General features: G+C 40.0%; 1 protein-coding gene across 1 annotated transcript in view; it reads left to right on the top strand.

Annotated features, from left to right (window-relative positions):
- The first annotated feature begins 504 nt into the window (after positions 1-504).
- PPARGC1A (PPARG coactivator 1 alpha) overlaps positions 505-25329 on the top strand; it is a 303520-nt gene continuing 278695 nt past the window's right edge. Inside the window, exon 1 of the mRNA XM_064581943.1 lies at positions 505-637. Within this exon, the coding sequence (XP_064438013.1) occupies positions 569-637 (69 nt within the window). The 5' untranslated portion in view covers positions 505-568. The remainder of the gene's footprint in view (positions 638-25329) is intronic.

Below are 25329 nucleotides of genomic sequence, written 5' to 3'. Positions count from 1 at the left end.
TTTCATGTTTACTGGCTGCTGAGTGATTCATATGGTGCTGGGGGAGATGTGTTCAAATGAAAAGTGTTGCTTCTATGTAAAGTAGCTTATTACTTCCATGATATTCCAGCCTATTGATACAACCCTGCAGAACGATGCAAATTCTGGTGTGTGTGTGTGTGTTTGTGAGTGTGTGTGTTGGGATGAGGAGACGATGGGAGCACACATAGAAATGCATATTTCTAGGGCGTAGAGCATGCCTTCACACTTCCCTCCTCTGACCTTTATGCCAGAAGCATAAGAATGACCCATTGTCTGCTGGTCCCGGAGCTTAGTTGTTCCTAATCTTTGGACGCTCAATGGCTGAGCTGGCCTCCTGCCTGGCCAGTTGGCAGCTGTCAGGGTAGCCCCATGTATCCCAGATTTATTCCCGTGTGGCTTCTTCCTGCCCGATCCCTCATCCTCTGGCCTGGCATTTTCTCCATGACAGTCTGCCCCTGAACTGTCCTCGCTGCCGCTTTGGTAAAGCCTTGCAACGAAAGGGAGGAACAGCCACTGGCGGATCCAGTTTGCGCAAGCAGCATCAGCAATGGATGAGACCTCCCCCAGGCTGGAAGAAGACTGGAAAAAAGGCCTTCAGCGAGAAGCGAGCTGGCAGGTAAGTGATGTCCTCAGCTCCGGACGGACCCAGATCTCTCTCTCTCTCAACTCTTTAGCCCAAGTGTAGGTAATTCACATCAGTCTCTTTGCAGAACTGCATTATCTGCAGGCACATACATTTGGGAAAAGTCCTCATTAATTTCCATCTCTTTGTAAACCATGCAAATAAGACTCCAAATGCATTTACTCTACATTCTCAAGCAAGCTAATAGAGTTTTACAAATCTATAGATGTTGCTAAATTTATACTTTCTTAATAAAGACCCTTGAATTAACAAGTTGCAGGTGTATATCAAAGGAAGCATGCAGATTTGGTTTGTGTGAGTACAAGTTCATTGTAATATAAAAATTTAATACAACACCTGTCATCAGACTTACTTTATGGTGTTATAGTAGCTTGGAATAAGGGGCTTGGTTTTAACCTATTTTAATGAGGTGACCATTCTTTTAATGCAGCTTGCGTGCCTTTCTTATTTATGCTGAACTCATAATAGGTAGAAGCTCTGTGGTATGCAGAGTTCAAGCTAAAGGATTCATTTTGGTGTAGAGGCAGTTTTCATTAAAATATGCAAAACAGTAATGTTTATACGTTACAATACCTATTTCAAATTAGCAAAATTATATGCTCCTGTCTCGTAAGCTGCCAACTGAAATCCCTTCCTAAATCCTGTTGAATGGCTTTGATTACTCTTCTTCACATTACACATTACACACCTCTAATGCATATTTTTACGCATCCACTGCATTGCTATTTAATTAGACAACAGTATTGAAGAGCGAAGCCAGAGCTTTTTTTTTTTTTTTCTTAAATGCCGCTGCCTTATGGAGAAAGAACACTTCCATGCCTGAAGCATTTCTTTTGGGTGGTGTTGGATAAAGTGAAACTGTGATTATCCATTTTGTCTATAGCAGAAAGTTTCACAGAAAAAAATGGTGATTCAGGAATTAGTTGATTTTCAACATCAATTATAAAAAATAATTCTCTCTTTTTGTAAAAAGAGGGAAACTTTTCATAAAATTTCTCCTCTGCAGGAGAAATTTTAGAGAAATGTGGCACTGATATTGACAGGTATGTTCTGTTCTAAGCAATGTGATGTTAAGTAAGGAGCTCTGGAAAAAAACATCCTCCAGCCTGCCATGAAATTGGCATCCTTCCACTTTGAGTGGGAGCATTATTTAGGAAGTAGGAAGGGATACAGAATGAATCTCTGCATGCTACTTTGAGAATGTCATGTGGTGGGTCTCCAGGGGGCCTAAACAAATATTCAGATATTTTATGGTAGGTAGTTGTGACTTTAGGGTTTTTATCTTTTGTTTATGTGTTTTCCTTTAGAAAGTTAGCATTTTATATATAGTCTTTGCCTCAAGGGAGGATTAAAGGAGGAAGGATGTGAGCAGATGACTCAGAGATCTCTGTAGACAAAATATTTAAATTAGAAACATGAAATCCAAATGTTTATGTAAAAAAGCACATGTCCTATAATGTCAGCATTCATGAACCTTTAGCTTAGTAATTTCTCAAAGGCGAATAATGAACATACTCTCTTTGCTACTTGCTTCCAAAGAGGTGATCCTGTATGGCTGGTCAAGCCCTGTCATTTGATAACCAAAGCTCTTCTGTAGTGGAAGTAGTGCTTATGAAAAGGACATCCTGGGCGCCTGGGTGGCTCAGTTGGTTAAGCGACTGCCTTCGGCTCAGGTCATGATCCTGGAGTCCCTGGATCGAGTCCCGCATCGGGCTCCCTGCTTGGCAGGGAGTCTGCTTCTCCCTCTGACCCTCCCCCCTCTCATGCTCTCTGTCTCTCATTTTCTCTCTCAAATAAATAAATAAAATCTTAAAAAAAAAAAAAAAGAAAAGAAAAGGACATCCTAATCTCTGGTTTGCTCTCCCTGACTCTTGGTAATGCATGGCAGTGGATGGAAAAGATGTCAAGTGCGTCAGCTCCAACTTCACCTGCCTCCCGCCTTTGAGGATTGCCTCTGCCCCCACCCTCCAGTCATCAGTATGGCCAGGCCAGGTCCCCATATGCACAGAGTCTCCCCACTTCTGCTGACAGTCAAGCTGTCCCCAAGGGAGGAAATGAAATCTGATGGCACCAGATGCAAGAGCTTTGTGAGAATGACTTCCTTTAGCCATCCGTACTAGTGATGAAGTTGGCTTTTTAAAACAAATTGTGAGTGATGTTGAAGATTTAGTTTAGCCAAGTATTACATTTCTTACTGAAAATGATCCAATACTTTCCTATCTACCTACTATTTACCAGTCACAGTGCTAGGGGTTTTGTGTGTGTGTGTGTGTTTGTTCACATCTTTGTAAGAAGCCTAGAAGGTTTATATGATTGCCTCCATTTTATGGATGAAGTAATGAGGACTCAAGGAGGTTATATAACCTGTCAAAAGCCATCCAGTGCTCATGTTCAGGCCTGTTTGACTCCAATGCCAATTCTACTTTCGTTGCTGTGTGATCTGAATTGAATTTTATCTCATTTTTTATCTCACGGAATAATAGTTTATGAGCAGCTGTGACGTGGGCAGGCAGGAAGCAAAAGGAAGAAAGGGAGAAAGCACGACAATCTTCTAATAGTATAATCAATCTCTGAATCATTAAGACTTTAATAAAATGTTTTGTAATAGTTTATTTTTTAACCCTTATTCTATACCAGGCACAGAGTTACATTTCTAATTCTTACAAGTACTCTGACAGATAGATATTGTTTGATCCTATTGCACAGGAGGGGAGACTGAGACTCAGTGATGTTAGGGAACATGCCTAAGATCACACAGCTGCTAAGATGCTGAAAAGAAATGTGGATCCACTGAGACTGGCCCTCAGGCCTCTGCTCTTACACAAGGCCTCCTCTCAGAGTGTATTTTCAAATTATAATTTGATCGTCCATATTTTAACTATCTCATCTCACTATGATGTGATGGGATTTGGTCTTCAGAAGTCCCCCTGATAGTTTTTTATTTTTGTTTTTGTGTTTGTGTTTTAAATTAAGAGTTGAGCAAAAATGGCTTGCTCACTCACTTCTTCAGAATATATTTTAATTGGATGCTGTTGGCCTTAAATGAACCAGCTTACCCATGGAGTTGGAAATGAAGTAGATGCAATTTCTAGAATCAACTGTAAACCTGGAAATCCATTTAAGCATATAGCCTATCCTGGAAAACCAGCAGTGGCTGTGTCAACGTTAATGCTCCTACCTGTTACAGCCCAGCTATGGGAGAATCTTGGGAACAGAAACGACAGTGGCTTCTGCCACCAGGTAACCATCTGACCACTGGCAAACTTCCTTAAAGCACAGACTTTGCTTCTTCACTTGTAAAACGAGGGGATTATGCTTGAGTGAGGCCTTGAAGGGAAGGTGGGAGGGGACATGCTGCTACTTTCCTGTTCTAGGCAATTGTCAGTTGAAAGACCTTATGGAGGGTCAGAAGACTTGTTTCTGGATAACATTGTATCTTGGGGTCGTTTCCTGTAAAATAACCGACGTGGGCGCCTGGGTGGCTCAGACGGTTGAGCGTCTGCCTTCGGCTCAGGTCATGATCCCAGGGTCCTGGGATCGAGTCCCGAATCGGGCTCTCTGTTCCTTGGGAGCCTGCTTCTCCCTCTGCCTCTCTCTCTCTCTCTCTGTCCTCATGAATAAATAAATAAAAATCTTAAAAAAAAAATAAAATAAAATAACCGACGTAATTGCAGTGTGGCCGTTTTGAACTTGTCTGTCAATACTGTGTGTCTGTGCCTGTCTACCCCACGAGATGATAAATTTCTCAGGGCAGAGATGCATCTTGTTTTCCTCTGTGCCTCTGCACTTAGCACTGAGCCTGGCACCCACTCAACCCTGATGAAGCTTGCTGAACTGAGGGAATTGCAGATGTGAGCTGGAAGAAAGCGGAGACATGATCTGGCCCTGATTTTGCACTTGAAGAACCAAGGCCCAGGGAGGTGGAGTGACTGCCCCGAGTTCCACAGCTGGTTAGTGAGGGGCAGGGACTACCACTCTGAGCTTTGGCTTTCTTTTCTCTGGACCACTTCTCCACGAACTTCCTATGTCTCAACTTTCTCATCCATAAAATTGGAGCTAGACAATACTATCTGTGTCTGTTTAGGTATCTTTATTTATCATGATACCCCTGTCGGGACGTGCTACAGCGTAAGTGTCAAGAACATGGGATTCAGAGCCAGTCTTCTGGATTCCAAACCTGGTGTCATCAGGGTCTAACTATGTAACATGGGAAAGTTGTTAACCTCTCTGTACTTGAGTTTCATCCTCTCTTCACCTGTAAAATGGAGATAATTATCCTAGCTACCATATAGGGTTGTTGTGAGGAGTAAATGTGTTAATTGATGGAAAGTGCTTAGAAGAGCACTTCAGTAAGTACTGTTAAGTGACCCACGGCACACACTGCATGTGTCAGCTACTGTCTGCCTATTGTCTATGTAATGCGTTCAGCTATTCAGTGTTTCTTTGGATACCTACTATGTGCAAAGCATATCCACAGTTAAGTGGATGAGAAAGTGGCTAGAGGCAATGCCCTTGAACTTGAAGTCATGGTGGGGCAAGTGCAGCAGGTGGTTATAATTATAGAATAACCATAAAATGCTCCGTATCATGGAAACACTGAAGAATAGCCCCATGGAGGAGGTAATACTGGAGCTAATTAAACAAAGAGAAGGTTTTAAGCCAGACAAAGAACTGGGAAGAGCATTCAGGCCGAGAGAGAACAGGTCAGAGACAGGAAAGGGAGAGACTCTAAGATAGGTGTTAAGCAGCGAGTTGTCCTAGGTTCTAGTCTTTCAAGGTGAGGAAGGAGTGGTGGGAGATGAGTCGAAAGAGGGAGAGAGTAGAAAGGTCCTGTGTGGCCAGACCAAACCGCTTCAAATGGCAGTGAGGAGCCATGGATAGATTTTAAGCAGAAGTATGACATAAGGATCATTTTTTTTTTTTTTAAAGAAAGATCATTCTGATTTCAGTGTGGATGATAAATTGGGGTACGGTAAGAGTAGCAGCCAGAAACCCAGTTAAGAAGCTGCTTCACTATTTTAGTAAGGGCTGGTTGGATCATGGAAACAAGATGGAGATGGAGGAGGAATTCAGAAATATCTAAAAGATACGAACCTCAGGATTTGGTGATTGATTGATGTAGGGTTTGAGGATATGGAAAGAGTCAAATGGCCCCCAGGTTTTTCTTTAGGGTGTCTAGGTGGATATGGGTGGCATTATCTGAAAAGAGATTACCAGAAAGAAGATGATCTCTGGGCTCATGATGGGGTGGATAATAACTAACAAAATAGTGGAGAAGAGTTATAATATATATGAGTAATATAGTATTTTAGAGGATAAACAAAACCCTGTGAGGCTCAGAAATTTCACAGAAGGTAATAATATCAGGAATACACTGATTAAGAGCTTACTTTGTGTCTAGAGCTGTTTTAAGCATTTTCCTTATATTAACTCATAGAATCCTTATTGTGGCATGAGGGAGATATGAGTACTATCTTCATTTTATAGATGAGGAAGATTCAGAGAGGTTAGGAGCACTTAATTAGTACATGGGGCCTGGGCCAAAGCAGACTGGATCCAGGGTTTGTAAGCACCGTAGGATTATGTCTATCTACATGGTGCTGGGGGCAGGGATGATTTTACAGAGTAGATGGCATTTGGGCCAGGTTTTTAAGGAGGAGCATAATTTTTTAAAATTTTATTTAAATTCAATTTAGTTAACATACACTGTATTGTTAGTTTCTTTTTTTAAATTTTTTTAAATTTTTTTTAAAGATTTTATTTATTTATTTATTTGAGAGAGAGAGAGAGAAACAGCATAAGAGGGGATAGGGTCAGAGGGAGAAGCAGGCTCCCTGCTGAGCCGGGAGCCCGTTGTGGGACTCGATCCCAGGACTCCGGGATCATGACCTGAGCCGAAGGCAGTCGCTTAACCAACTGAGCCACCCAGGCGCCCTGTATTATTAGTTTCAAGGGTAGACTTTAATTGCATATAACACCCAGTGCTCATTATATAATGCGCATCACCCAAGCACCCCATCCTCCTACCCACCTCCCCTCCAGCAACCCTCAGTTTGTTTCCTATAGTTAAGAGTCTGTTATGGTTTGCCTCCCTCTCTGTTTTCATCTTATTTTATTTTTCCTTTCCTTCCCCTATGTTCATCTGTTTTGTTTCTTAAATTCCATATGAGTGAAATCATATGGTATTTGTCTTTCTCTGACTTATTTCACTTAGCATAATACATTCTGGCTCCATCCATGTCATTGCAAATGGCAAGATTTCATCCTTTTTGATGGTTGAATAATATTCCATTGCATATATATGTACCACATCTTCTTTATCCATCCATCTGTAGATGGACATATGGGCTCTTCCCATATTTTGGCTATTGTGGACATTGTTGCTATAAACATTGGGGTGCAGGTGCCCCTTTGGATAAATACCTAATAGTGCAATTGCTGGAATGTAGGGTAGTTCTATTTTTAACTTTTCAAGGAAACTTCATACTGTTTTCCAGAGTGGCTGCACCAGTTTGCATTCCCACCAGCGTGTAAGAGGGTTCCCCTTTCTCCACATTCTTGCCAATATCTATTGTTTCCTGTGTTAATTTTAGTCATTCTAACTGGTGTGAGGTGATATCTCATTGTGGTTTTGATTTATTTCCCTGATGCTGAGTGACGTTGAGCATTTTTTCATGTGTCTGTTGAGCATTTGTATGTCCTCTTTGGAGAAATGTTTGTTGTCTTCTGCCCATTTCTTGACTGGATTTTTTGGTTTTTTGGGTGTTGAGCTTGATAAGTTCTTTATAGGTTTTCGATACTCGCCCTTTATCTGATAAGTCATTTGCAAATATCTTCTCCCATTCTGTAGGTTGCCTTTTAGTTTTGTTAACTGTTTCCTTTGCTGTGCAAAAGCTTTTAATTCTGATGAAGTCCCAATAGCTCATTTTTGCGTTTGTTTCCCTTGCCTTTGGAGACGTGTCTAGCAGGAAGTTGCTGTGGCCGAGGTTAAAGAGGTTGCTGCCTGTATTCTCCTCTAGGATTTTGATTGATTCCTGACTCACATTTAGGTCTTTCATCCATTTTGAGTTTATTTTTGTGTGTGGTGTAAGAATGTGGTCCAGTTTCATTCTTTTGTGTGTGGCTGTCCAATTTTCCTAACACCATTTGTTGAAGAGACTGTCTTTTTTTTTTTTTTTTTTTCCATTGGATATTCTTCCTGCTTTGTTGAAGATTAGTTGACCATAGAGTTGAGGGTCCATTTCTGGGCTCTCTATTCTGTTCCATTGATCTATGTGTCTGTCTTTGTGCCAGTACCATACTGTCTTGATGATTGCAGCTTTGTAATACAGCCTGAAGTCTGAGGAGGAACCTAATTTTTGAGCAGTAAAAGCCTGAGTTAAAATCAGAATCCCAGCTGTCCTACTTCACTAATGGTGGATATGCTCTACATGAGGCAGAGAGAACAGTCTCTTGTATTTGTCTCTCTCTGAGTTCAATAGGTCTCCTAAGGTTACTGGATTAGCTGAGTTTCTCAATGTGGTGCAGGCCAACTCCATTGCTCCCAAAAATGTTGCACATGGTGAAGGAGGCTTCTAACAAGTCTCGCCCAGTACTCAGCAGTACTGTGCCCAATAGGCTATGATGTATGGGAAATGGTAGGCCTGGAAGCTGGAGGTCTAACTAGGGAAAGTCTACTGGTCCTAGATGTGTGGCTTCAGGCAAGTCCCTCACCTCTCTGAGCTGTTTTCTTCTCTGTAAGATGGGAAGCAAAAGATCTACCTCCCAGGTAAAAATACAGTGAAATGTTGTGTGTTTGAAAGAACTTCGTCTGCTGTAAAGCATCACATGAGTGTAAGATTTTATTTCCATTAATTGAAAATAAAGCAGAATCACGTCATTGAAATAATGCCAAATACAGAAATAATCTTGTGTACTCTCTCCCTCTTCCGATTCCCTTCAAATTCCATTACTATTTGTGATTTGGTTTCCATGTCGGAAAGAAAATAAATAGGTTTGATGGTGTTTTCTGTTCTCAGGAAAGGATTCATTTTTTTAATGTTTGAAGCACCTTACATTGGGATCAAAATGGAATAGTGACTCACATTTTTTTTTATTCATTTTTATTTTATTCTTATGTTAATCCCCATACATTACATCATTAGTTTTAGATGAAGTGTTCCATGATTCATTGTTTGCGCACAACACCCAGTGCTCCATGCAGAATGTGCCCTCCTCAATACCCACCACCAGGCTAACCCATCCTCCCACCCCTCTCCCCTCTAGAACCCTCAGTTTGTTTTTCAGAGTCTATCGTCTCTCATGGTTCAGTGACTCACATTTTGAGTTTACTTCTTGTTTAGAGAAATCTGCTTCAAGATACCAAGGTAATCTATCAGGTGATTAAATGGTGATGTTGGGTCAAAGTTGGCATCTGAGAATGTAGACTGACCAGTTCTAACTTTATGTCAAAGGTGCAATGGACCTAGCAAGAAACATTTGAACCTAGAACATCTAAGAGTTTAGTTAGAAAACAAGTTCCTTTTCTTCTTCATTGTTACATTTCTGACACAATGGTATGTTTAAGAAGACTCCTTTCCTTGCTTGTTGCAGTTTTTTGTTGTTGCCTTTTAAATTATGTGGGACTCATTCACTCATTCATTCATTCATTTTGGTCCAGGAAAGTAATGTGTTTGATGTATTTCTTAGATTCAAATATCATAGCTTCATAAAGTTAGAAGAGAGCTTGGGGTAACCTGTCATTGTTTGTTTCCACCCTACATGCTCTTCACTCTGAGCAGAAGCAAGTCCAAGGGCTCAAGATAGATGACCTTATACGGCTTTTCTCCATAGTTCATTCTTAGGTCTAACAAACAATTCTTAGGTTAAGGAAATTCTTCCTTGTGGTGGATTTAAATGGCACCCTTTGCAGCTTAGGACCAGTTCTGCTTCTTCATCCTTCCTGGAGGTGGAGAAAAACAACTCAGTCACTGTCTTCAGGAATCAACCTTCCCGGCCTTGAAGATAATTATGAAAGCAGCCCTCAGCTTTTGCTTCTCAAGGCTAAGCAACCTAAATCCTTAGGTATAATTCTTCATTTCCATCTTCTTGAGTTTCTCTGAACCTTCTCCAAGTCCGCTCATTACCCTTAACTTCTATAGCCTAGAAATTTTCAAGAGAATCCAGCTAGGGCTAACCAGTAGTGATCATCTGCTCATTCATTTAGTCAGCTAAGACACATTTATTGAGCTCCACATTTTAAATACTAGACCTCTGGGCAAAGCACTGAGGGTACAAAGATAAGTAAAAACAGCATAATGTAGCACTTAAGAGCCAGGTTCATATCATGGATCACTGCTTACCAGCTGTATGACCTTGGGCATGTTGTTTAAACTCTGTGTCTCAGTTCCCTCATGGGCAAGATGAGATAATGGTGGTATCTATCTCATAGGGTTTTTGTGAGGATTAAATAGGTAAATACATGCAATACACTTGGAATAGTGTTTGGCACATAGCTATGGCCATGTAACTGTTGGTTATATAAAATAAAAATTAAATAAGATGTAGACCCTGCCCTCGAGCTGTACCCACTCTAGTTGGAAGGATAAACTAATAAATAAGCACCTAATTACAATTTGGTATGTTCAGTACTTTAGCAGCATGTGGGATGGAAGTTTAGAGGACCAAGAGGAGTTATGTCTCAGGGCATCAGGAATGGCTTCATGGTTCAAGGAAGGTAAACTGTTTGATAGACTTCTTAAATTCACATATCATTGACTTATAGGCTGGGAGAGACCTTGAGATGACATCTCATTGTTCATTTTCACCTTGCAGATCACTGAGTTGGATCTTAGGGGAAGAGTAAGGGATTTCTAGGTGGTGAAGAAGGTGAAAAGGCATTCTAGTCAGACAGAGCCTTGTGAACAAAGAACTGAAAGAGTAAATGTTGGCACATGTTTGAAAAACGGTGAATGGCTAGTTGTGTCATGGGCATGGTGGGCTATGAGGCTGGGAAGAGGGTCTTCCATCTAGGTGGCATCAGATCGTGAATGGGGTTGGGGGCTTTGGCTATCTTATTCTTAACCTAACCCATGCTCATGAAGCTTTATTTTAAAAAGCTGTAGATCAGTTATGGAGGCTGCCAAAGCATTTCATGTTTCTCTTCTAGTAGTTTTCTTACTCTGTCTTGGATCAGAGTTATGTGTCAATCCCTGGAGGCCAGAATCTGAATCTTATTCATTTCCTTTTTTCTCTCAGGTCCTAGCATAGTACCAGGCATGGAGCAGGCTTAAGTCATGTGTGTTGAAATAAAGTTTGCTGTATATAACCAGTGCCCTCATCTGCCTGGTCTAGGACAGCCAATTGTGTTTATGCATGAATGAACAAATGCAAATAAATGAATCCAGGGATTTTACAGTTTTCAAGTTTGACTCAATTTTGAGCACCTCTTGGGAAGGGAATAGTTTGGTGTAAAACCCCCAAAACCAATATGAGAAGCAAATCCTCCCTGTGGTGTCTTTGCCTTTTACATTCAGTTTCTTATACTCCTGTATGTCGCATTCCTGGCTGATTATTTTGATTGGGGCCTGGTGAGCCTGGGGTGAATTTTTTTTTTTTAAGTTTTATTTATTTATTTGAGAGAGCAAGAATGAGAGAGAGAGAGAGAGAGTACATGAGAGGGGGGAGGGTCAGAGGGAGAAGCAGACTCCCTGCCGAGCAGGGAGCCCGATGCGGGACTCGATCCAGGGACTCCAGGATCATGACCTGAGCCGAAGGCAGTCGCTTAACCAACTGAGCCACCCAGGCGCCCCTGGGGTGAATTTAAGATTTACATTTTTCCCTTCTTGAACTCCTTCTTGAGCAGTGACTTACATAGGTCACAGTCTACACTGACAATGGCTAAAGAACATTCGCAATGTGGAGGGCAGATTTTAAAAGAAGGCTGAAGGAAAAAGGCAGCTCTTGAGCATCTAAAGAGACAAATATGTTTTACATCAAGTTCCCCTGTTGAAAAAATGTCAAAAGAAGTGAGAAATACTCAAGTTGTAGCAGCTGGTTGAATGCAGTGATTCTCTCACTTAGGGCGCAAAAGCCACAATTTTCTCTCTAATTCACCACTCAATCATTCCATGGCCCCTGTCTCAAGCTCAATTTAAGCTCAGTCCCCAGTACACAGAGCCACCATACAGTGTATAAAGAAATGGCTGGCTGAAGGGACTGAGGGGAAGAAGGAGCCATGTGGTGACCCAGAGCTTGAGTTACCAAGTGGTCCTGGGATCACGTGGCATCTCTCTCCAAGGCCTCTCAGAAAGTCCATGTAAAATAGGTCATTTCTCCTTTAGCCTTTAAATTGTGATTATCACTGCCTGATAGGATAATATGATCAGGCAGAGTCTGATGCTTCTGTTCAAGTGTTTACCACATATACTGGGGAAACAGACAAATTTACTGGAGACTCGGGGGTAGTGCCTGGATTGAAAGTTTGTTGCCTCAAGGGCTTTGAATTGAAATGGAAACAGGCTGGCTCTGCAGAACTCTATTACTGTTGATGACTATTTGTCTTTTTCAGAGGAGTTTGGGTGAGCAATAAATATGACTGCTCTTTAGGGAGAGCGTCCTAGAAACTGTTGGATCTTTCCTTACACATGTCAATTGTATTTCAGTTTTCAAAGGCACTTTTCCATTTATACTCCTTTTTCAATCTCCTAGAAGCCCTATGAAGGAAATGGCAGCAATGTTATTATTACCAACTGTCAAATGAATAAACTGAGGGCTGATAGGTTAAGAGCCTTGTCCAACAAGACCAGGACTAGAACCTGAGTATGAAGTGCAATCCTGTGCTTGTTCACTCAGATCAAGCTGCCTCTCTGTTCACTGGTCAAGGGTATGCTTTCCTGAAGCTTGTGAAAAATTGCATTCTTAAATTAATACCTAATTAGCCCCAATCAATTGTCCCCTTCCTAAAAAAGTGTGACATTTAAAGCTAAAAACTTTTATGTAACTGTTTCTGAGGAAGAGCTTCGCTCCCTAACACCAACAATGAAATTGTCTGGTGAAAAAGCAAGATGTTCATGTTTCTCCATGCTGATCATAATGCTTCAGGCATGGGCTTCGTGCAGTGGTGGGAGTCCAGCAGGGCTATTACACAGTCAGTAATCCAGGGTATGCTGCAGAAATACATAATTTTGCGTAACACTCTAAGAGACTTTATTTTCAGCATTGCTGAATTTCTTTTTTTTCACACTGGAAAAGGAGGCACACCATCTCCCGCAACTCTGCTTCTTGCCAAGATGTGACTTAAATAGCATGAATCACCTCCACCCCACCTTTTGGCTGAATCAAAGTTTCAGTGAATCAAAAATCTGAATTAATGAGACCAAAATATTTTCTTGAGAAATTTTTGGAAATTGAAATGACCAAGAGGTCACATGACACAGCTTTGTTATTTGTGTGGGAATAATAATAACCTCTTAGATGCCTCGGTCTTTGAAATAGATTCTTTTCCTTAGTAATTGATCTTGGTGTTCACACATTGCTTGAAGAACTATGGAGAAGCATCTTATGCTGTACTTTTCCTGCATCATTAATGTACTCTTCCTGTCTGTGTTTCATCTGCCTAGAGTCAGCCTACTCTTCTCTCTCCCATCTCCTTTCTCAACCAAAAGTATAATAAAAAAATTTTTAAATGCTTATCAACTCACACTTACTTAACATTCTAGAATGTAATGTTAGTTATATTATTTATAAGCTTGAGCTCTAAAGTCAAACCAATGTGAGGTTGAATCCTGCTTTGCTATTGACTAGTTGGTTAACCTTGGATATATTTCTGCTGTAGAGCCTCCATTTCATCACCTTTATATTTTTTTTCATTTCATCACCTTTAAAATGGAATTACAGTAGTAAATTTTTTCCTACAATAATTATGAAAATCAAAGGAAATAATCTACCCAAATCCCTTGGCAAAGTGGCTAGCATATCAAAAGCACTCAGTAAAACTTAGCAATTATTATTATTATTATAAAGGTATTTATATTAAGACCAGAACTATGACAATACTGTTCATGATTCCATTCATGCCAACCTACTAAGAAGTAAAATATAGAAAGAGAAGATCAAAAATTACCATATCAGTTAAAATTATTGTTTACATAGTAAAGCAAAGATATTTAGAAAAACTAAAAAACTGTTAGAAAAAATGAGAGTTGAATTCGTTGATTCAATATAAAACAAATACACAAAAATTAACAACTTTCTGGCATAGTGGTGATAACCAGTTAGAAAATACGAAGATAAAAATCATTCAATATGGTATTAAAATATAAATGATCTAAGAATAAACTTACTGAGTGATAATGCACATTCTGTATGAAGAAAACAATAAAACCAACAGGAGACATAAAAGAAAACTTGGATGTATGGAAAAAGGTATCATCTTCCTAGAAAGGAGGAATCAATACTGTCAACATTTTAATTCTTCTCAAGTGAATGTACATATTCAATGTAATTTTAATCAAAATCATATTGCTGCTATTGTTTTCTGGAAACTTGGCCAAGTGTTCTAAAGTTCATCTTGAACAATAAATAGAATGAAAGGTTAAAAACTATTTAGGAAGATGAGTAGTAAAGCAGGCTTTTCTCTAGAAGATATTATAATGTACTATACGGTTATGGTAATTAAAACAGGATGTTCTGGAGGAAGAATCAACAGACAAATGGGGTTAAAATAAACCAGAAACAGAATCTAGTAAAACTAAGAGTTTAGGATGTGGATGTGGTCAAGATTACATTACCTATTAGTTGAAGACCTAACAATTATGCAGTAAATGGTATTGAGTCACCTGATTGACTGGGAGAAAATGTTACAAATTTAATTCCACAGAGAAAGAGTAAAATGTAAAAAATCCAAAACATATAAATGAAAGAAGAAAATATAGGGTAATATTTACCTAATCTTGGAATGGGATAGCTTTGTAAGCACAAAGGAAAAACGTGATAATTTTGATTATGTGACAATTAAAAAAATTCTCTGTCAGAAATGTAATAAACAAACAAAAACCCGACAAATAATAAAGTAAGAAAGAATTCAACAGGGGCGCCTGGGTGGCTCAGTTGGTTAAGCGACTGCCTTCGGCTCAGGTCATGATCCTGGAGTCCCTGGATCGAGTCCCGCATCGGGCTCCCTGCTCGGCAGCGAGCCTGCTTCTTACTCTGACCCTCCCCCCTCTCATGTGCTCTCTCTCTCTCTCTCATTCTGTCTCAAATAAATAAATAAAATCTTTAAAAAAAAAAAAAAAGAATTCAACAAATCTGGCCTAAAAAGCTTGATATCTTAACAAATTGAGAGTTCATACAAATAAGAAATAACTTAATATTCCACTAGAAAAAAATGAATTTTGTCCATAAGCAATTAATAGGAGATAGATGTTATCAATAAATACATGAAAAAAACTGTAGTTTTGTAAGCATAGAAATTGAAATCAAAACAATAATGAAACATAAGTGGTAAAGATTTTGAGAAGTAGTCATGTTGGTGATGATGGGATGAATCCTATGCAGCTATTGCCTCTGATTTTTCAGGAGAAGATATAAATTATTACCAACTTTCTGGAAATTAACTAGATAACATGTATAGGTAGTTTAAAAAATTTTAAAACTTGATTTAATATGATTTTAGAACTAGATCTTAAGGAAGTTATCGGAGACAAATACAAAATTTCTTGTAGGGGCACCTGGGTGGCTCGTTTGGTTAAGCGGCTGCCTTTGGCTCAGGTCGTGATCCCAGAGTCCTGGGATCGAGCCCTGCATCGGGCTCCTTGATCAGCAGGAAGCCTGCTTCTCACCTCTCTCTGCCTGCTGCTGCCCCTGCTTGTACTCTCTGTCTCTCTCGCTATCTCTCTCTCCCTGTCAAATAAATAAATAAAATCTTAAAAAAAAAACTTCTTGTAAAAATATTTTTATTTTGACGTTGTTTGTAAAAAAGTTTGACTCATCATAAATTTCCAATTATAGGTTAATGGTTAGATGTACTATGATATAGCAATCAAAAATGGTGTTTTCAATATTTAATGTAGGAGAGAATGCTTTTGATATAATATTAAGTGAAAATAATGGAAAATGCACTTTAGATTAAATAGGGTACTTTAGATTAAACCAACAAAAGACAGGTAAGACATCAAAAAAGTTTTAAAAAGTTTAAAACCTATAGGACAAAAAGAATGATAGAGGAGATGACATTGGTGAAGAAATGTCAAGTACACTATGAAAACTCAAAAGAGAATAAACAAATTGTAACTGACTTGGCACAGCATTAAAATAATAGTGAAGCTTGTAAGGGTAGGAATCAACAAAAAGCAGGTTGTTTTGCACTGCCAGATTCAGGAAATGTTCAGGAACTGGATGCACCAGTTATCTTAGAAGGTGAGGGTGTGGGATGGAATAGAGAATAGATAAGCAAGTGGAAAGTATGCAGAAAACAGCAGAGAGACCAGGTCCCTTCTCCCAGTGGACCAAGGCAGAAACAGTTCATACCTAACAAAGCTGAGCCAGAAAAGATCTGGATTTGGGGATAATCAACCACCATGGAGGAACTGGTAATATACAATAATGAAAATAAGGAGATTTTAAGTGAAAGTTTGCATACTAAACAGTGAGACCCCAGTTCTCTCATCTTTTCCAAAGTGTTGGCAACTTGCCATATTGTTTGCCAGAGAGGAGAGCAAAGGAGTCCTATCTGGGGAATGAGAAAAGTCCAGGGGCCAGTCCAATAGAAAGGCCTCCTATGAAAAGGCCAACTCTTCTTCATGCCACATTGCAGTAAAGCCCACCGCTTGTAACTCCTTCCCATAGTCCTGGAACTTCCAGTCAGCCTTGGATGGTTTACTCTTAAATGGAACAGATGACCAGATATTACTGGAAGACCTCTAATATGAAAGAGAGAGACTAAAACAAAACAAAAAATACTTGGAGCAAATTAAGGCAATGCAGAGCAGAAAAAAATCACATTAAAAAAACTCTAATTTATTTTGAAAGTAAGACAACATATTGCATTCATGATACAACAATGGACCACTGTGGGAAGAAACATTCAGAAAACCAGAATTGGCTCTTGGAAATTAAAAATACAAAAGCTGAAATTAAACTGAAGAGTTGGAAAACACATTTGAGAAAAACCCCTGAGGAATTAGGTAAAAAAGACAGATAGAAAATAGGAAAGAAAAAGAAAAACAAGAAAATTTGAAGAGCAACCTAGGAAGTCCAACATCCAAATAATAGGAATTTCAAAAAGAAATACCAGATCAAATGAAAGACATAAGTTTACAGATAGAAGGGTTTACTCACTTAATCCCAGAATAATGAGTGAAACACACACAGACACACACAGACACAGACGCAGATACACACACACTTGGATACATCACTGAAATAATTCAGAACATTTGTAATAAACTTATTGAATGATTCCAGAGGGAAAGAAGTTCGTGCACAAAGGATTGAGAACCAAATTGGAAAACGCCACTTGAACCTAGATGAGACTGGGTGTTATATTCAAAATGTTGACAGATTCTCAACCTAGGAGTCAATATCTTTCCACTGCCTCTCACTGACATGGGAATAGAAATAGTAGGCATCTCATAGGATCAACTAGAATGATGAATATAAAGTTGATCAAATTTTGGAGTAGCGTAACATATTTTCAGATTATGAGGTCTTTACAAATTCTCAGAAAGTTACTAAAGAATGTGCTCCAGAAAAATAAGAGAATAAATCAAGAAAGAAGATATGGGTCCCAGGAAATAAGAGGTCCAAAACCAAAGAGAGGCAACACATATTCCTGGCATGATGGCAAAAGAGAGCTCTAGGATGTTGGCTATGCTGAATGCCTGAAGAGAAGCAAGTCCAAATTACAGCACAAGGATTAAGCACTCCCAGAGGGACGTCTCTTGGAAAAAATGGAACTGAACAGTTGTCTGATATGAGCATATTGAGAGGTATTTTTCAGCTTTATTGAATGTATTAAGAAGTATTTTTCAGCTCTGACAAACTTGTCATTGAATCAAAAATAAAGTAAATAAAAGATTAAGACAAGTTTTTAAGTTCCAGGGAAAACAAAAAAGTATGTATGAAAAAAAAATTTTAATTTAATTATGAGACACTACCTAGCTCTGCAGTGAACAAAACTTAAATAATTATAATAACAGAAACATTATTTAACAAAAACTTTGAAATAATTCTATTGGAAGAATGAAGGGAGAGGACATGCATGTGAGAGAGTAGGAGTGGTATAAGACCTCATCCTCCTCTTCCATATCTGCAAGTCAGTAGATAAGATCTGATGCGACAGTGTGGTTAGATGGACTATTATAACTTACAAGGGAAATGAGTCCAGGTGTTGGATGATTTGTTTAAGGTTTCACAGCAAGCTCATGGTAGATCCAGAACTAGAATCTAGTTGTCTGATCCCCCAGGGTTGGTGCTGAACTATGGCAGAAAGGTCTGTCAAAAAAATACACTCCACCTTTTCTTGGCTTTTCCTACACCTCCAAGTTGGGTGGGTCAATAGAAGTTTCTATCTCTGTAAACTTGTATTGAATTACAATAGGTAATCAGTGATTTTTATTACATAATAAAAACTCCATGTGAGTTTCATTCTAAGAGGCAGGAATTGTGCTGTGGAGGAAACTATTTTGTAAGAAGAGGCAGAATTTATACATAAATGGTGATTCAAGTAGGTTGGCTTTGTTGTTACTCTGGGTCTGGGTTTGAGGGCTGACTCATCCGCTGACAAGTTGTCTGATCTTGGGTGAACTGCTTCATCTGTCCAAGCTTTGGTCTTCTTATCTGCAAAATGGGTATAAAAATAGTAGGCATCTCATAAGGTTAAATCAGATGATGAATTTGAAGGGATGTACATAGTGCTTTGCTCATGGAAGAGCTTTAGACATGTTAATGGTTGTGGCAGCAGTGGAAGCATGGTTGTGGGGTAGAGAGCAGGGGGAACAGTTGAACCCTATAACCCACTACAAATATTGTACCTTTTGAACATATTTGTAATGTTAACATTACATTATATGGCTGTTGGGACCTATGACATAAAAATATGAGAGGAACAGGGAGATATGGAGGGAAACCGGGCAAGATGGTATGGTGCCAATTTTAGGTCTAATAGGTGCCTCAGCAACCACTAGTGTGGGTTAAATCTGGCCCTGCCTCTGACAGTGGTATTTAACAACTGAAGCATTCAGAACTAGTAGTTCTGCTAGTAGTAGTAGTAATATATTACAAGGTTTGTTATTTTTCCCAGTTATCCACAGGGTATTTCATGGGACATCTCAGAATACAAAAGTACGTTCAAGAATTATTGAAAAATTCCATGGGTGACAGTTCTGAGAAGTTGTTAAGCAAAAATGGGATGCTTGGTCTTAATCCCTGCCTTTAGAGGTGTCCCTGATGGAAAGGACTGTTAATCACACATTTTTACAAGGATGCAGAATGGACCGCTAGCTAGCTTGGTCTGTAGTGTGAAGCCCATTTGGCAATTTTCTTGTTTTTAAGAGACACACCAGTTGTGGTACAAGAGTATTTTCAAAACATAATGTATTTATTGTTGGATGATAAGCTCTGCTCTCTGATATATGAGGTGGAGACGGCTTCTGTAAACCTGAAGGTTTCTACAGACTGGGGGGTGTCTGTCTTCCTCTCTAGGGAAATGCTGCATTTCTCTCTCACCTGGGACTGCTCCTTGGCTTCTGGGGCTTGAAGGGAAGAGAGGGGATGCCTAGGTATCTCTGGAACAAAAAGTTGGAATCTGTGAGGGGTACCAGGAGAATCTCCCTTCCTTCTGCTTTCAGGAGAACACTCTCTGCTGCTTAGGGAAGGTGGGAGCTTCCCATTCATAGTACTCTGTTCATGCTTATGGTTCACATATTTGGGCAACTATTTGGGCACTGGGCAAATATTTTCAGTCAGTGGGAGTTACCCCAGGGAGAACATTTCATCCAAATTCCAGAGAATTCTGTGAAGGAATGAAAGGCTGATCTCACAGGAGGAAGATTCGGGGACGTAAAAAAGAAAAAGGGTCATGTGGAAGACATGGTGTCCATGGACAAAGGTGGTAAAAAACAAGGAAACTCTAGGGAGAAGGCAACTTAGCTAATATGCTGCCCACGTGATAGCTTACATTTCATTCTCACCGCCAACCTGCAGCTATAAATCTGTAATTATTGCCATTCACAGATGAGGAAGTGGAAGGATGGAGAGGTGGGTTCTCTGCAGGGTGCCCAAGCTCCCACAGGTAGCAGCAGGCACTGTCTTCTCAGGGCTCTCTGGCCCCAAAGGCTATTGTCTTCCTTCCTCCATGGGAGAGGAAAGTAAATTCCTTTCTCTTCCAGATATCTCCCAGTTACTAGAAATCCTCTATACTGGCATCCTCCCTTTCCAGTGTTTGCTGGGCCAATCCCTTTTTCCTTCCAGTAATGACTTGCTTCTATGGAAGCCTCCATGCAGGTGAGGTGGAGGATCTGGGCATCCTCTATGTCTCTCTTCAGGTGTGGTGCTGGATACCCACAGGAGCCACCAAGGGGTCTGAAGATATCACAGCTCCTCCCTGTCCTCTCTCCTGCACCCCAACAGAGCCACAGTCTCCAAATAGAGACCCACAATTGGCCAGCAATTCCTCCTGATTGCCTGTAAAGAGAGGCCAGGTGAATGCTGAACACTGAAGAATCCAAATCCTGGCTCTTCCTCTTAGAAGCTGTGAAAACTTGACAATTACTCAACCTCTTTGTGCTGCCCTCTGTGTTTCTCCATCTCTAAAATGCTGGCAATAACAGTAGCTGCCTCATAGGGCTGTTGTGTGGAATAAGAAAATCACATCATCACCAGCATCATCTTCCTATCACTGCCACCCCCAAAGAGCCTGCATGTAGTAGGTGCTCAGGGCATGTTGGCTCTTTTCTCCTGAGATTGATTTCACCTGCTGGAAGTTTGGACTTACAGGAATAGGGGTGATGGAAGGGAGGGGTCAGAGTTCAAGAGAAGGAAAGGCAGAAATAAGAACAACGCTTGTGAACCTAAGATCCCTCCAGGCTTGATTTTTTTCTTGACTTCTGTGAGCATTCCACCCATTTCCCTCACACATGAAGATGGCACACGTACACACACATACACACATCTCTCCATTTTTGTTGTGGATAAAGTCTACCCTTCACAAGAATACTCTGAAACCTGTTTCTCCAAAAAAACTGAAAGCTTTCTGGATTGCCTTTCTGTATTGAATGAAAGAAGACATCAGGGAACATTTTGAAAGACATCTGGACCTCCATTCTGTCCTTGCAGCTTTTTTCATACATCTCTTCTGTGCACCTGTAGCTGGACTTAAATTTGTGACTTAGTGCAAACCAGTCATTGGGACTCCGAGTGCTTTAAGGAACTTCCACCCTGTGACTGTCCTTTAGCAAGTCTCCCTTGGACCTGTGATACACTGTGTGGCTTTGTGGTGCTGATGTTTCTACCTATTGTCCCCCTGGTACCAATGGGCCCATCCAGGAGTCACCGAATTGTTCCAGCTTCTCTGAGCTAGGCTGAGTCACCCTCAGCCTTATAAAATACCAGGGTCTTTCAGGCAGTCATGGTGCAAAGCATTCAGACTGCTTGAGGGTGGCCTGGAGAGGTCTGCATGTGCGTTTCGAACAAGGTTGTTTAGAAATCTTTGATCATGGGTGCACAGGGCCTGGAGTCACCAGGGCTGTGGGATGTCAGTGTCCTGGGGAAAATGGCTAAGCCAGTAAGAATCAAGTTTCTTTTTGTGTGTGTGTGTGTTTGAATTCCTAATTTTCAGATTTATAAGAGCAAGTAATTATATCACCAATTAAATTAGTGGGAAAAAATCTATAAAGCTAAAGAAACTCTATTGTCGTTGAATAGTATATGTACATAAAACTGGAGCAATTCGCAAATGCAGAATTCTAATGTTATATTAGACGGTGGGAATTGCAAAGCCTGCATTCCTATTTCCGTTACAGCTCTGTTTCCTTTCAGCTGGAGGAAACGTTTCCCTTAACAAAAACCTCTAATGCTTTATTTTAGCCTAGAGGGATAAATCTCATGCAAGATCTGATTTTTTGAGGTTTTGGAGAAATAAAAGATTTTTATTTTAATCTCATTAATTTTTTTTTCTGGGGGGACTCAAACATAAATGAACTTTGAAAGTTGAAACTTGCCACCTGCCTGGTTCCCAGTGAGGAGACTGCTCATGAGCTGAGAATTGTTCAGAGAGAAAATGAGAGAATAGAGAGGAGATGGAGGTATGGAATCTGGCATTGGATGAGACTTTAGGGTCATTCAGCCCCACATAGTCCTCTCAGTGACCCTTGGAAAATGCATATAAAATCAATGAGCATGTCTAAAATTCAATAATAGATCTAGACTTGTCAATCAAGATATCAATTGGAAGTAATCTAAAGCCCCCTCTAACTTCAATTAAAAATTTTAAAAATCAAAATTATATGTGCTTATGATAGTTCCTTAAAAACGTCAAATGGTTCAAAAGGACTTTTAATGAAACCCAATTGGCCCACTTCTCCCCACTTTGAGCCCTATTCCTTAGGGGCAGATAGTATTATCCCTCACTGATTCCCAGGCCAGAACAAAACAAAACAAAAATTGAAATACTCTGACCAAATACTGCCATTTAATTTTTCCAGTTGTCATGATGCAAAATAACAAATTAGAATCGACGAGTGAACTGTCTTCAGAGAATTAGGGTATGTGAGGATGGAAAAGTTCCTCGTGATCTAAGCGAGCTCAATATAATTGTAAATGAAGAAAGTCGAGAGAGGTGCCGTGACTTGTCCAAGGTCAAACAGTTAGTTTATGATACTCTACAAAATAAAACTCGGGTCTGATGCCCTTTCCTCTCTACCATACTGCTGCTCAGGACATGTTTTGACACCATTCAGGCATGTCCTGAATAGGGCTCTGATAAACTAGGTCTCTTCTTTAGACAGGTAGATGATTCTAAAATGTTAGTTAACGTGAATGTAATGGCAATGATGCATTTGTCATTTAGAGACTCCTGCAGATTATAACATACCTGTAAAAAATCATAAAAAATCAAATTGACCCAGTTTGGCAGAAAAAAAAGAAAAAGGCAAATCAGAACAGGAAAAATAAAGCATTATTGATACAGAGAACTATGTAACATGAGAAAGTATAATTGGTAAGAGCTTTCCAATATTAATATTGAGTTCTAGTAATGTCTTGCCATACTTGATGGCTCCTTCAAGAGTGGAAGATGTGGAAAGGTGTGGATACAGAGTATTGATGGTTAAGGAATTATGGAAGATAATGTAATAGCAAGACAGCAGAACTCGGCAAATACAAAGATTGAGGACATAAAAAGTGGAGTCTGGGGTGTGTGTGTGGTGGGGGGAGCTGTGTATGTACGTGGAGGTGATGATGGTAAATCAGAGGCAAGTGTTCTGGAATTCTAGGAAGCATCTTTAACAGAGGCTGACACATTTGAAATCTAGTCTTAAGGTCAGAAGGAGTTTGACCAGGGAGCTGCAAAGCCAGTTAGGTCAGTTCCACAAACTGAAAGAAAACATAATTGGCCTAGACACAAGGGGTTGGCAAAATTATTCCTGTAAAGGACCAGAGGGTAAATATTTTGGGCTCTGCTGGCCATAAGGTCTCTGTTGCAATTATTCAAATCTGCTGTGGGAGCACAGAAATGACCACAGACAACATGTAAACAAATGCTCATAGCTGTGGTCTAAGGAAACTTTATTTATGGTCACAGAAAGTTGAGTTTTATATCCTTTTCATGTCACAGAAAATTATTCTTCTTTTAATATTGTTTTCAACCACTTAAAAATTGGAAAACCATGCTTTGCTCATGGGAGGCACAGAACCAGGCGGGCGGCTGGATTGGGCCCACGGGTCATAGTGTGCTTGCCACTGGGCTAGCCAACCAAAGGGTTAGGGTCTATTACTTAAGAAATGATTCAGCTGTCCCAGCAAACAAGTACAAGGGAACTGCCCCTTTTCTTTCTCCCTAATTTTGTGGTTTCCGGAATCTAAGTACTCTCTGTTTTGCTTTGTTTTCCATAGACCAGTGGTCTTGACAGAAGACAGAGTGAGGTCTGTGTGTGATCTTTTCACTCTAATAGCCCATTTCCTGATCCACAAAGCACTCCAGTGGATAAAACAAAGAGGGTTCTTTACTGCATTGTATGGACCATTTGCTGAACAGGTTTGCCATCATGCCAAAGGTATAGCACTTCTAAAGATTTTTGCTGTTCGGAAGTGCATTCTGCATTCGGATAGCTCTGTGTAGGTGCTCACTGGTGGGGAAACCTTGCCTCCTGTACTTTGGGTTCTGACTTCCTCCCATATGTCAGAGGGGCTCTACTTTACCAGCAAACCCCAGAAGTGCACTCAGTGAGGAGTGCTGGTTACATCCCTCACTGGTCACCGATATCCCTCATTTGTACTTAGTCTAATTCGCATTTCTAATCCCTATACTTTTGATTGACTTCTGGCCCTGTTTGTGACAGTAATACCATATACTAATGGTATGCCTTCAAGGGGACACGTTTCTTCCTTACAAAAACTCTGGTTCGGATGGCAAAGTGAACTCAGGGAAGTCATACAGGTAGAAAGTGGTGGAGCTGTGGCTCAGAGACAAACTGGACTCCAGATGCTTTGTTCCTTCTGTTCAGCCATGCAGTTTGCCTCTGGTTTAGAGTTTATAGGGCTTGGGATCTAAAGGCACTTGTAAACTTTCATTTGATGAGGTCAATTATTCTTAAAATTTATTGCCAGTAGAGAGTGTTTATGCATTTTATTAATGTGCTTGCTTCCTCCTAAGCAAAAGTCATTGACTTGAGTGTAGGAGGGCATCTCATGCCTTAGAGAGTGAAAAATGAATACCCACATTCAAATTTGTTGAGCAATTAGCTCCTTTTCTTCTGTTGACCTGGGGATTTTTTGCCTTTGGACATTGAAGAAAATAGATACTTAAGGAAACAAGAGAATTTAAATAAAAATTAGAACATAACTTGAAAATTGAGTTCCTCAGAATCTCTCTGATGAATAGAGATAGTACAAGTTCCGTCTACCTGAACTGACTTATAAATTACTTGATTTCTTTCCAAACATATATTTCTTCCACAGGTGGATGTTGATCGTATTTCCTTATTCTTTATTTTGCCAACCTGTTTGGAAAACCCCTACCCTTAGAAATGCCCTGGCAAGTTACCAGGGAAGACAAGATCTGATTATTGGCCTAAGAAATATTCAAGGTTGTTGGAAAAAACAACAAAGCTTGGAAAAATTCAATTATAATACAAAACTATATGACCAGTGCCAAATGAAAGGTAGATATGTTAAGTTGGAAGAGATTTCAAAGAAGGAACATGTCAATGGAGACTCCATGTTTGGAAAAGACTTCACGAAAAAGCACAGATTTGACGTAAGCCCTAGGAATGGGTAGGATTGGAAAAGACAGAGGAAATCAATATTTCTTGAGTGTGTACTGTGCTGGGCACTGAAGTTAGCCATTTAATCTTTACCAAACATCAGTACTACTATATCCACTCTGAAATTGAGGAAACCAAGTCACCCAAGAGAAGTAGGATAGCTCAGTGGTTAAGATTTCCTGGGGCTGGCTCTAGGCCTGACCATTA

This window comes from Mirounga angustirostris, unplaced genomic scaffold (genome assembly GCF_029215605.1).
Source record: "Mirounga angustirostris isolate CCGP_5_RB_7025 unplaced genomic scaffold, mMirAng1.0.hap1 SCAF_2, whole genome shotgun sequence".
Lineage (NCBI taxonomy): Eukaryota > Metazoa > Chordata > Mammalia > Carnivora > Phocidae > Mirounga > Mirounga angustirostris.
The sequence above is the reverse complement of the archived record's forward strand: the minus strand, read 5'-3'. Positions and strand labels throughout refer to the sequence as shown.